The sequence below is a fragment of the Lepisma saccharinum genome, chromosome 5 (genome assembly GCF_977018435.1).
Source record: "Lepisma saccharinum chromosome 5, izLepSacc3.1, whole genome shotgun sequence".
Classification (NCBI taxonomy): Eukaryota; Metazoa; Arthropoda; class Insecta; order Zygentoma; family Lepismatidae; genus Lepisma; species Lepisma saccharinum.
In genome coordinates this window covers 36,078,702-36,091,731 of record NC_139233.1, presented here as the reverse complement: position 1 = coordinate 36,091,731, position 13,030 = coordinate 36,078,702, and the positions used below count along the sequence as shown (strand labels likewise).

The 13,030-nt window shown below is 41.0% G+C and overlaps 1 protein-coding gene across 1 annotated transcript in view; it reads right to left on the bottom strand.

The window, feature by feature from the left end:
• The window catches only part of LOC145988322 (nephrin-like), a 580,912-nt gene that overhangs the window by 226,003 nt on the left and 341,879 nt on the right, over nucleotides 1-13,030 (bottom strand). Inside the window, exon 2 of the mRNA XM_083123185.1 lies at nucleotides 5,421-5,623. Within this exon, the coding sequence (XP_082979311.1) occupies nucleotides 5,421-5,623 (203 nt within the window). The remainder of the gene's footprint in view (nucleotides 1-5,420; nucleotides 5,624-13,030) is intronic.

Genomic DNA, 13,030 nt, shown 5'->3' with positions numbered 1-13,030 from the left:
GAAATGAAGCAGACAAGAAGATAGAATTCCAGAAAGTAGACACCGGCACAGAAGGTGGATCCGGGGATGAATCGAAAACAGAGGATGAATTTCCGGCAATTAACACGGATAAAGGACAACGACGCTCTTCAAGACACAAGCGATCCAGACCACGATTCGTCCCGCCAATAAGCAAGAAGAAAAAACCAGGGGGAGCTCTGCCTCAACATCCACAGGTATCTGGGGAGTCCTGAGTCCACACCCATGGGTATCTGCACTAACAGAAGAAAGGAAGGAGTGACCACCCCTAGTGTAGTATCCAAAGTTATTTGTCGTGTGCGTCATAGAAAAAAAAAAAGAAGAAAAATACTGCAGGTGTACCTTCTATAATATTTCTTCGAGAGAGTGGAGTGGATACTGACAACACTAAACATGATTATAAACAGGTTAGTTAGAAAAAAAAAAATTAGGCAATGTACCTAAAGGTAACAGTGTTAATAGTACTAAATTTTCCACAAACTGATTGCGTGGACTGAGTAGTAATGTTGAGGAGGTTTAAGTAATTTTTGTAAGAGTGTAATGATTGTGGTTATAAGAAGGGCTTTTGATAGGGGACTGATAGGTATGATAGAGTGATTGAGTATATATATATATTTTTTTGTATATATAAGTTTCTTCTTTTTGTAAAGAAGATCAACGATTTGTACCACTCTGTTCCATTTACTTGATGTGGTACTTTTGTCATCTATTGGTCTTATTGTATTGTGGTGTAAATGTCGGGTATAATGGTTACAAGGAGAGCCTTGGCAATAAGGGGGATACAGCGTCCCTGATAACATGTAGGACGATTACAATAGATATGTTTACAACACTCAGAATAGGCACGATTAACATTAACAAATTACAAAACAGGAATAAACAAGAGGCGCTGGGTGACTTTTTTATCCAGTCGTCTCTCGATATAGCCTTTCTCCAGGAAGTTCAAGTGATAAATTTTGAACTGCCCCCATCTATAGTAGTATATAATAATGCAAATTGTCAAGCAACGGGGACTGCGCTTCTCGTGAAAAATACGGTGCCCATCACTAACGTTGTGTGTCATCCTAATGGGAGAATTATATGTGCGAAAGTGGCAAATGTTTGGATATGCAATATATATGCCCCATCAGGTACAAATCAGAGATCACAGAGGAACAATTTTTTTGCGACAGATGTGGCGGCTGAACTGCAAGGTGTAAAGGAACATATCATTTGTGGCGGCGACTTCAATTGCGTCTTGCTTCCACAAGATCAACGTCCTGGTTTTGCAACATCTAATTCCCTCCAAAAATTGGTGTCTGGTTTTAAATTGGTGGACGTTTGGACAGATAAATATTTTGATAAGCAGGGGTATACTTATATTAGAGACAATTGTGCGTCCCGGCTAGACCGGTTTTATGTTACCCCGGCACTGCGTCAGAAAGTTACTTCGATTTCTCTCACCCCTACATGTTTTTCGGACCACCTGGCGGTGATAATGGCAATTAACATTGATCTTCCCTTAGTGCCTAGGGGATATGGGTATTGGAAAATGAATACGTCCATTTTATCTGATGAGGAATTTAAACGAGCATTTCATGAGCAATGGAGATTTTGGGAGACGCATCGCCTTCGACGTACTGACATCCTTCGGTGGTGGGATGAAATCCTAAAACCGGCAGTTAAACGTTTCTGTTTATCATTCTGTAAAGAGAGGTCTCGTGACTGGAATAATAAATATCACTTTTATTATCGTGTGTTGCGTGAATTAATAGAAGAAGCATCGGCAGGACGACCGGTTCATACGGAAATTAAACGTATACAAGCAATACTCTTAAATATGACCGCCCACAAACGTATGGGTGCAAAAATTAGAAGTAGACTGCCTCAGTTTGACCCTGAAGAAGCGGTGTCGATTAGTCACGTGATACAAGAACGACAAAATGCACAACGGAAACTCATTACTGAACTCGCAGATGGAGCGGGTAATAAAATCATAGCACCTAAGGACATACAACGTACAATATATGAGCATTATGTTCGGATGTTTTCGCAGCACCAACCTGCCAATTCAAATTATGATTCTGTTGTGGATGCAGTTACGGAAGTACTTTCCGATGATGATAGAACTAAGCTTGATGAGGATTTCACATTCGAAGAAGTATATAAAGCGGTGAAAGCGTCAAAGCCTTTCTCCGCCCCTGGTGTGGATGGGCTTCCTACGTGCTTCTTTCAAACATTTTGGACGCTAGTGGGGCAGACTTTAACTGAGTGGGTCAACGCGGCCTTTCAGCAACATAAAATGGGCAAGACTTCCAAGACAGGTATTATAGTATTAGTACCGAAATGTGCAAAGCCGACAGAGATCACTCATTATCGCCCCATTACACTCCTGTGCACCGACTATAAAATTTTCACACGATGTATGCTTGCACGTTTAATGCCGTACTCAAGCAACTTGGTGGGGGACATGCAATATGTATATGGTGAAAATAAAAACATTTATGCAGTGTTGCAAACGCTGCGTGAAGTGGTTACCAGTAATCATAATAAGAAAAAGTTAAAGGATCAAGCGATTTTAGCTTTGGACTTCGAACGTGCGTTTGATTCGCTGAACCATAATTATATGTTTCATGTTTTCCACAAAAGGGGCATACGGGGGAATTTTCTCTCAGCACTGCAAGGGCTATATAACAATGCTGAATCGAAAATACAGATTAATCGGTTTCTAACAAAAACGCTTAGCATTGTCACAGGTGTCCGACAGGGAGATCCCTTATCCATGTTGGCTTTTTGTATTTCCCTAAGTCCCCTGCTTGCCTCTCTGGAAGCACGGTTACAAGGAATAACTATTCTGTCAAAGTCGCTAAAAGTTTTAGCTTATGCGGATGATGTCACCATTTTAGTTCAGTCACCTGTTGATGTGGACACGGTTCATAAACTAACGACTGAATTTGGGGTGTATTCAGGCCTTCACATAAATGTAAAGAAATCCTGTTTGATGTTTTTAAATAATTCTCCACCACACACACCAGTTCAACACTTCCCTGTTGTAAACATTGTAAAAATACTTGGTGTAGTATTTACGCCTTCTTTGCAAGGAATGATACAAGTAAATTATGATAGAGTGATTGGGAGTGTAAAAGCAGTGCTACAAATTAATAAGTTTCGAAACATTAGCTTGCAATCACGAGTCACGTTTGTTAATGTGTATGCTCTTTCGAAAGTGTGGTTTATAGCCAAAATACTTCCGATGCGAATGCTGGATGTAACAAAGCTGAAAAGTGCAGTCAACTGGTTTGTTTGGAATGGGCAGTTGTTACGTGTAAATCACGAGACCTTGTGTTTAGATAATGCTGGGGGAGGCTTGAATCTTGCACACGTGCACCACAAGAGCCAGGCGCTCCGCATTCAAGCGGACATAGAGACGATGATTCAGAGCCCTCATAGCCTTACAAGTCATGTTCTTCGAGACTGCTTGGCCCATATACAGTTGGATCCCCCCATAAACGTGACTAACCTCCCCCACAACCTTAGGTACCTCCGTGATACCTTAGTAGAGATCTGCTATGGCTTGTTACAAACTCCTAGCCTGCCTGTTCCAGTGGTGTCGCACATGTACAGAAGAATGCGTGTAGCGTCTCAACAGGCTGTAAAGATAGTTGCAAGACACCCGGAAGGTCGTTGGCCTGTGGTGTGGAAAAATATACACGCGAGGCATCTCGCAACAAGAATACGATCGGCGTGGTTCGTTATAGTGCATCAAATACTGCTGACTCGAGTGAAACTCTATGATCTGCACATGGCAGATTCATCATTATGTTTAATATGTAACGTGCCTGATAGTTTAGTGCATAAGCTCAGTGAATGCTTAATAACCGCTACGTCATGGAAATATGTTGCGAAACTCGTAAGTGTCATCTGTCGTACCAATGAGAAGAATATTACAATTGATCATCTTCTGTTTCCCAATTTTAGTTATTTCCCTAAAAAGAAACAGAACAGTGTATTGTGGTTACTAGGGCAATATGCTTGGTTTGCCTCTACTTATCAGCAAGTTGACTTTCATGAACAATTTGTGCATTATTTAAGGCACACATTTCAAAATATGTCGGCAAACAAAAAGAACAATGTCTATGCGAATTTTCTAAATGTAATATATCCTAGTTTGTAAAACCTGTATAGTAATCATGAAAAGTTTGTTATAATCAGATGTAAATAGTAAAGGAAATAAAAAAAAAAAAAAAAAAAAAAAGTGGTTAGCACATCGCGCTGCGACGCCAAGGGTCCCGGGTTCGAATCCCAGTCGGGCTTGGTTGTTTGTGAATGTCCATTCATCAATTTCATAATTTCATCACTCATCCCCATCTTCGCAAATTAGCCAAGAGGCACAAAACGCGAAGTAAAATAAACTAAATCAATCAATCAAACCAGAAGACTTCCCCGTTAAAGCATCATAAAATAGCCCTCATATGTCCCCAGAAGACTTTCTCCTTAAATCATCATGTGGTCGCCCTCATATTTCCCCAGAAGACTTTCCCGTTAAAGCATCATAAAATAGCCCTCATATGTCCCCAGAAGACTTTCTCCTTAAATCATCATGTGGTCGCCCTCATATTTCCCCAGAAGACTTTCCCTTTAAAGCATCCTAAAATAGCCCTCATATGTCCCCAGAAGACTTTCTCCTTAAATCATCATGTGATCGCCCTCATATTTCCCCAGAAGACTTTCCCGTTAAAGCATCCTAAAATAGCCCTCATATGTCCCCAGAAGACTTTCTCCTTAAATCATCATGTGATCGCCCTCATATTTCCCCAGAAGACTTTCCCTTTAAAGCATCCTAAAATAGCCCTCATATGTCCCCAGAAGACTTTCTCCTTAAATCATCATGTGGTCGCCCTCATATTTCCCCAGAAGACTTTCCCTTTAAAGCATCCTAAAATAGCCCTCATATGTCCCCAGAAGACTTTCTCCTTAAATCATCATGTGATCGCCCTCATATTTCCCCAGAAGACTTTCCCGTTAAAGCATCCTAAAATAGCCCTCATATGTCCCCAGAAGACTTTCTCCTTAAATCATCATGTGATCGCCCTCATATTTCCCCAGAAGACTTTCCCGTTAAAGCATCATAAAATAGCCCTCATATTTCCCCGGAGACTTTCCAGCAAAATCATCAGACCGTCGCTCTCATTTCTCTACAGAAGACTTTCTTGTAAAACCATCTGATGTTCGTACTAATATTTAGCCAGTTGCCTTTTCATGTAAAATCATCATGTAATCGCTATTTTCACCCCGTTGACTTCCCCGTAAAATCTAAGTTATGATCACCCTATTATTTCTCACGTGTCTTCTCTTTGAATATCATTATATACCCTTCGTACCGTCATGATTAACACATTCAGAAAGGAGTGTGGAATACTTACATCTATCGTCGCACCTTTCATCTGGTACATTCTATATTTTGTATTCCTCTCCTTCTCGAAGTGAAAGATCTTCATCCCGTCCTTCAGCCACTTCACAGCAGACAGATGCTCTGGCTTGACGTCATAGATGCACCTAAGCTCCACCGTGTCGCCTCTGAGCACGTAGTGTGGCGTCTTCAGTTCCACCGTGAAGGGCAAGTTCGCTGCGGAGAGAATAAACGGCATCAGGAATTTGAATATACACACTACATCGACAAATACATTCGTACATTTATAACGGTGAGCGCCCACTGGGACGGAAATGAGGCGACCCTTCGCCACGCTTCCGTCTTGGTGGGCAAGTCCACACTTGATTACATGAATTTTTCTCAACGACGCTTCAGCGGGCGGCTACCTTTGTACAAAAACGGGAGTCGCAAGGCTATTTGGTTGTTTCCCTACTTCGCCTTTGTCCTCTTCACTGCGGAAGTTCTTTGTGTGTGTGTGTGTGTGAAATAGAGAGAGGGAGAGAAATGGCAGAAAACTTAGGAAAAAATGAACAACGCAGTAGTTGGGGAATAGAAAGATCAGGTAAATAGAGAATGAAGTCAAGGGTAAATTATGAAAGAATGGGAGAAGAGAAACGACATATAGTGTGTGTGTGTGTGTGTGTGTGTGTGAAGAGAGAGAGAGGGGAGGCAGGAAGAAGGAGGAGAGGAGAAAGAGCTACATATTAAACTTAGAAGAGAGAGATTCTGAAAGGAGGCAAAGATAAGATATCATCACCCTCTCCCCACGTACCATAAAATGACAGAAATGTAGTGAGAGAGAGACACAATAGGAAAAAAACAACAGAAAACGGTCTCGTGGTGGTCTAGTCAACAGGGCGTTTGACTGCGACGCGGAAAAGCCGGATTCGATTCCCGCGATGGTGATCAAAGGTCGGAATTTCACCGGCCTTGTCCCCGCTTAAAGCGGCTCCGGGCTCACCCAGCCTCAAATCAATGGGTACCGGGTGTGGGGGGGGGGGAGGGCAAAGGCGGCCGCAGCGTGGTGCCGATCATATCACATCCAAAATGGTCGAGATTGTGTAAATGTGACTTCATGGCACGGTGCTATATGCACGGGGAACTTTACCTTTTACCTTACAGAAAACGAGGCAAGAGATAAACAACCCATTTTAAGAGGAGATAGAAACAGAAACGATCGGAGAAATAGGGAAAGAGTGTAAGAACAGAGAGGGAGAAACACACACACACAGAGGGGGGGAGAGAGATAAATGAGTGAGAAGAGAGATAGAAAAAGTAGGTGACAAGAGAAAGAGAGTCATGGAGAGATATCAAAGACACACACACACACACACACGCACAGAGGGGAGAAAGTGTGTGGAAGATAGAGAAAGAATCACACCCACACACACACACACAGAGAGAGAGAGAGAGAATGAGAGAGAGAGAGAGAGAGAGAGAGAGAGAGAGAGAAAGAAAGAGAGAACAATAATAAGAAGAGCAGAAGCAACAATAGAGATACTGGGAGAGAAGGAACCTATAAAAACAAAAAAGAGAGACAGAAGAGAAATGAAATACAGAAGAGTGACAGAGATTAGAAGAGAGAGAGAGAGAGAAGAAAAATCACCTTCCTTGTAACAACACGACTTCTTTTTTTTATATAGCAAACTGCCTATTTGGCGTAAGGGAGAGAGCCATCACAACCCTAGCAATCCCAGCCCGGAGCGCTCCAGGTAATGAGGTTATAAAAGCGCCCTCTCGGGGGATGAACGGCAAGCGGGGAACGAGGTGCTCCAACATGAGAAGAAGTGCATCATGGGAGAATATCGTAAACCACGCATCTTCTACTCTGCTCCAGCGAGGATGGGCTTCCAGTAAATCAAGCTCCGGGCGATGACGGGAAGAATGCCTGGATTCTTTGGGCTGGAGCTGAAAGAGGACTTCCAGGCACAAGAGGTTCCTCGCTTCTAAGCCTCCACCAAACCAAGGAGAGAGAGAGGTTCGAGGGGTTTTATGAAAATTAATTGCTGCATCGAGTGGATTTATCGGGTAATTATTCCCTCTTATGTAGTATCTTCTCTTGTTGAAGAACGATCTCTGGACCTCTAGCGGTGGGCAAACGAATTAGCTTGGAGCCCAATCTATGGAGGTTCCTGATGCTCAAAATTTCTATCCTCTGCTATAAAATCTCCTTTTATTCCAGTGCTTGGAGTCAAGTACAAGAAATAGCGTTGAGTAGTCGCCAGGTAAAGTGATTTGTAATCCAGATAAAAAATATGCAGAAAATGAACACTTTATCCTGAAAAGGAGGCAACACATCACATCGCAAAGTGGCCAATTGCATAACCTTTAAGGATATATTATGTTGGCAATGATAATAAGGTATTTTCGTGGTACAATAAGTCGCAAAGATAACAGTAGGCAAGTTTTCCATTGCTATTTTCTTCATTCTATGTGTTTTTAGGGAATTGAACTGTACTTGTGCTGAAACAGAAGTTGTTCTCTGCTTATTCGTGCGTTTTGTTACAATCCTCGAACTAAACGTAGTGGAATCAGAATGAATGAACATGGCGATGGACAATCTATTATTACAAATGTTGTTGGCTGTATAACAATGGGATCGTCATAACTCAGTACTGCCCGTGACTGTATGTGTTGCAAGAGCAGGAGGAAGGGTATTCAGATGGTACAAAACGTCGTAGTAACGGTAGGAAAAAGCTACTTCTTCTCTTCAAATTACACCCTGCAATAATTACAATATAAATTAATCTTGCCAGGCAATCTATAGTTGGGGACAATACATTAGGTAACTGGCAGATTTCACAGTGTTGTCATATCGAAGACATGAATATGAATATATGTCATGGAACAGGTTGAGAGAGAAGGGAAGAGAGAGAAAGGGTATGCTAACAAAGAATGGGTATCAATAAGAAGACGGAGAGATAAACAGGAAAATAGAGAAAAGAATAACAAGATACGTGTGCAGATAGAAATTGGGTATACGAGTAAAGAATGAGTAACAATAAGAAGAAAGAGAAAGAAAGAGGAAGAGAGGCAGAGAAAAGAAAGAGATAAAATATTTCTGAAAGAGAAAGAACTAGATGTAGAAATATAGAGAGAAAGCGTTGACAAATAGACAACATGGCATGCATATGTGTTGTATGAGAGGTGGAGAGAGAAGGGAAGAAAGAGTAGCAATAAGAAGACAGGGAGAAAAAGGAAAATAGAGAAAATAATAACAAAATACGTGTGCAGATAGGGAGAAAGAGGAGTGAGAGAAAAATCGAGTACACGAGTCAAGAATAAGTAACAATAATAAGAAAAAAAGACAGAAAAGATCAAATTTGTGCGAAAGGGAAAGAACTCCAGGTAGAAATAAAGAAAGAAAGCAAGGAAGTACAGTTTAATATTCAACTTACATTATGCCTTTATTTACACCTGTTAAGCCTAGTATATCAATACATACTTCCTCTCTAATCTCTCAAAAATTTCTGGCACCTTCCGGAAAAGCAGCAAGTACATGGCTGAAGCAGTGCAAGGGACTGTTTCTGCGCAGGGAAATCAGAGTAGATCAACTTGCAGAATTCGTGCCCATTTCACACAGTAAGGGACGTGAAAAATTAATTACGATTTCAATTTGACCCTAACTAGTAGTACAACAAGCTCAACGTAAATGCTAGACACGGCCATTTATTACTCTGAAACATTTTCAAAGGCGGTTCTGCATCAACATGGATTTGCACAGAAGCTTTATGTTCGCCGGAGGGTGCAGCATGGCCTCATCTACTAATTAGAGAATTCGTTCAAGAGGACTTTTTTTCCCGATGTCATTTTGTTAACGTGTGGACCTGAGCCAGATCCGCCGGCAGACGGGATAGCTGAAACTCGCAACACGGGGGAGGAGGGAACATGGCGGGTTAATGGGAGAAACAATAGATTCTTTCTGTCACGCCGCCCTAAATGCAATTACTCTAAAAGCAGGGATGACACCCGCTGCTTTGTTGGCTAAATTCCTCTTTGTTGCAGCCTCTGTTGCGCTTTCGACGCCTGCGGGCCTTTTTACATAGTAATGGTGCTTTCAATTTTTGATGATATTCCGGTATTTCTTTTATTTTACCCCCGTTTTTCTCTCTCTCGTTAAAACAGTGCAAGTGACAGATTGGTATTCGAGACATTACACTTTTTGTTCCGTTGTCTGCATAGAAGGATTTATGTTAATAACAATATTTTCATCCTCCGGTACATTCGATATCGAGGTCAAGCCTCCCTACCACTCTTCTATATTCCAAATTTTCCACATTCCTATTCTCCTATAACTACTCTCTTCGTTTTCTTCTCACTCCTTTACTCGTCTTTCGACTCTCCTCTTCTTTGTTTCACTTCCTTTCTTCTTTCGACTTTTTTCTTCCTCTCATTTCCACTCCTTTCCTCCGTCTACTTGTTCTCTTCCTTCCACTCATTTCATCTTATATCCACCTCTACCTTAATTGTTCCTCTTTTTCTCTTTCTTTAAGCTAATCTCCCCTTCTTTGCACTTGTTCGCTATTTATTGCACCTCCTTCTTCATCTTCTCTACAACCTTATCTTTCCCTTTCATTCCTTTTCTTCTTCCTTGCTCGCAGCCTCTTTTTTGAACTTCTCACTTTTTCACTCTATTCATTAATCTTTTCTCCACTCCATCCCTTCTTCTTTCCAATCCGTTCCTTTTGCTTCAATTCCTTTCTTCTGTTTTCGACTCATCTTCTCTTCTTTCAACCCAATCTTCTTTGGATTCCTTTATTTTTCTCTCGACTACTTTCATCTTCTTCCAAATAGTCTCCTCTTGCTTTATCTTCTTTCCACTTCTTTCGCAATTTGCTTATTGCTTTACCTTCAGCAAAGCCGTAGGGGAAGGGGGAGACATGATCCACCTGACGGAACGTAAAATTCCTCACTGAAATTTCTAACAGATGACCAAAAGCCATTTGAAACTTTCGAAATAAGAAGATCAATTGATTTCCACACAATCCTGTGAAACTGAATAAATCAAAAGCATAATTTGCGTCATCTCAATTTCAAGAATATGTGTTAAAAGTTTGATGGTTGAAATAGCCGTTCTTCTCGGTGAGATGGTTAGAGTAATACCCTGCGACGCCAGAAATACCAGGTTCGAATCCAGTTCAAGACATCACTAATAATCACCGTCACAATTAACCCAAGAGGTAGGAAAGTAACTGAAACGCAAATAGATTGTTGAAATAGGACACTAAACTGTTATTTTGAAGATAAATCTTGGAATTTATACGACTGGTTATACTATGGACGTTCAATATATATGTTTCCCTGTGCTATAAAAAATTGTATAAAGCAATGCCATTAAAAGGAAGCACATGGTTGACAAGCGCCATCCTTCGTCTACAAGGAACAACAATCGATTCGTTATCAGACGTGAAGGCGCATGCGCTCAAGGGCGAAAAGTAAATGCGTGTTCGGAAAACGCGGACTCACGTCATAAGGAGTTCAGAAGCATGGATGCTAAGGGCGTTCTGCTTATGGAATTTTTGGAACGAGGAAGAACAATTAATGCTGACCGTTATTGTCAAACATTGGATAAACTGAAAAACGCAATTCGACATAAGCGACCAGGTCTCCTGTCAGCTGGTGTCCTTCTTCTTGACGATGACGCTCGCCCCCACTCAGCAGTGCAAACACAACACAAAATTGAAGAATTGGGGTGGGAACGGCTGCCCCACCCTCTATACAGCCCCGATTTAGCGCCGAGTGATTTCCATCTTTTTCCGGTGTTAAAGTCTGAATTGCAAGGTTACCGTTTCGAAACAGATGAAGAAGTGAAGCGTAATGTGAGAATAGTGCTCAATAGCCAGAGCCCTGATTTTCTTGCAAAGGGTACGGACAAATTGGTGCAACGGTGGGACAAATGCCTGAATCTCTATGGGGATTATGTGGAGAAGTGAGGAAGGATCCTCCTACACATGTATGTATAGTTTTCTAATGTATCTTAAAAATAACATTTTTTACAGCATACGGAAACGTATATATTGGACGACCCATGTATATAACTTTCATTCGGATATATTGATGTGTGGCTGAGGGTCCTGGGTGCTGAAGTCGGCGGAGTCAAACAGGGAATGTAGCTCCCAATCACGTCTGCAAAGGCTGTGCTCTGGGTTGATTCGGTGTCACCAAGCGGTCTCCCTTATCGCACAAGTCCCAATAAACCTCCCCGCAGCTTTGCGGGGCTTGAGCAAAATGTATTATTTATGCTAAGAGAACTTAATTTAAGAAGCCTAACTTAGGAACGAAGGCAATTAACCTACCGATGAATAAATACATTTCGGCACACGTCAGAAGACGAAGGCGGGGAGTTTTTGAGTCTTGTGCGATGAGTGATACCCGACACCCTGGATGTTCGGCGACAAGGTACCTCTAAAGTGCCTATTCTCGGTGCCGTCTCGTCCTCGGATAGGCTGTGCACGAGCCCTCTATGTAGCCTGAGACCTCCTCGGTGTGTGCACATGTCCTCAAAACTCAGGGTCTGTATTCCACTCCTTTGGTTCCCATAACCGGTGATCTTGTATTTCGAACTGACGAAAGGCAATACTCGAAAGTGGTTAAGAGTCTTCCTTGAGAGAGGTATGTATCCCAGCTGTTTGGGTGTTTGGGTCAATGTGCCGGTGAATGAATAATGTTTATGTGACACTTGGAGCACTAGCGTGTGACATTCACTAGTCAATCATTTGCAAGATTACATTTCGTTCATAAATATTCCGAATTATAACGCGAAGGTGAAGGTACAACTTCTATAGGTCTAAGTATTATTAAAAAAAACTGACTAATATGCAGTTCAATGTTATCTATTTCCATTTCCATTATATCCATTCCTACATCATGACTATTGATTCTCGTTGCTATAGCAACGTTAGAATTCCCAATATTACCTCATTTATACAGCGCATAGCGCAATAAATAACATAAAATTTTCGGAGCTGGCTGGAATTGTAAAGGTGGATATTACAAGCTGCGTTCTAGGGGGTAGGCGTACCACACTATAAAATATTTCATAATTATCATTTGTAATTTTAGTTTTAAAAGTTGATCAAATACTTAAAAGGTAATCAGGATCATTTTGATTGGGTTTGCATTTTTGGTTTCTCCTTTGTTTTTAATTGCTTTCATTTGAAAATTTTGATTTTCTTAAAATTTCGGGAGGCTGTATCCCCTGCAGTTCCCCCTGCGAAATGGTTTTCTTTACCTTCGCTTAACCTACCTCATTCTTCATCTTGGACATAGCTAATTTATTTCTTTCTTTTTTGTACATGTGCGAAACATTTGTCTGTAATTTCTAGAATTGTATTTAATTACTGAAAATTGTGTAAATATAAATATTTATAGATGTGATTTAAAATATTTCATAACTCAGTAGTTCAATATTTTTCAAATTTAATTCATGTGCTCTTAAAAAAATGTAACGAGCACTATTAACACTCAACTCATCTTAATTCCTTCTTGTTAATTTTTCAGCCTTCCGTACAAAAACGAACTTTTGTGTTCTATACTAAATTAATCAAGAAAAGGGAACACGTACTTTTAATGCACCCTGTACTTAGGTGAACCAATGGCCAC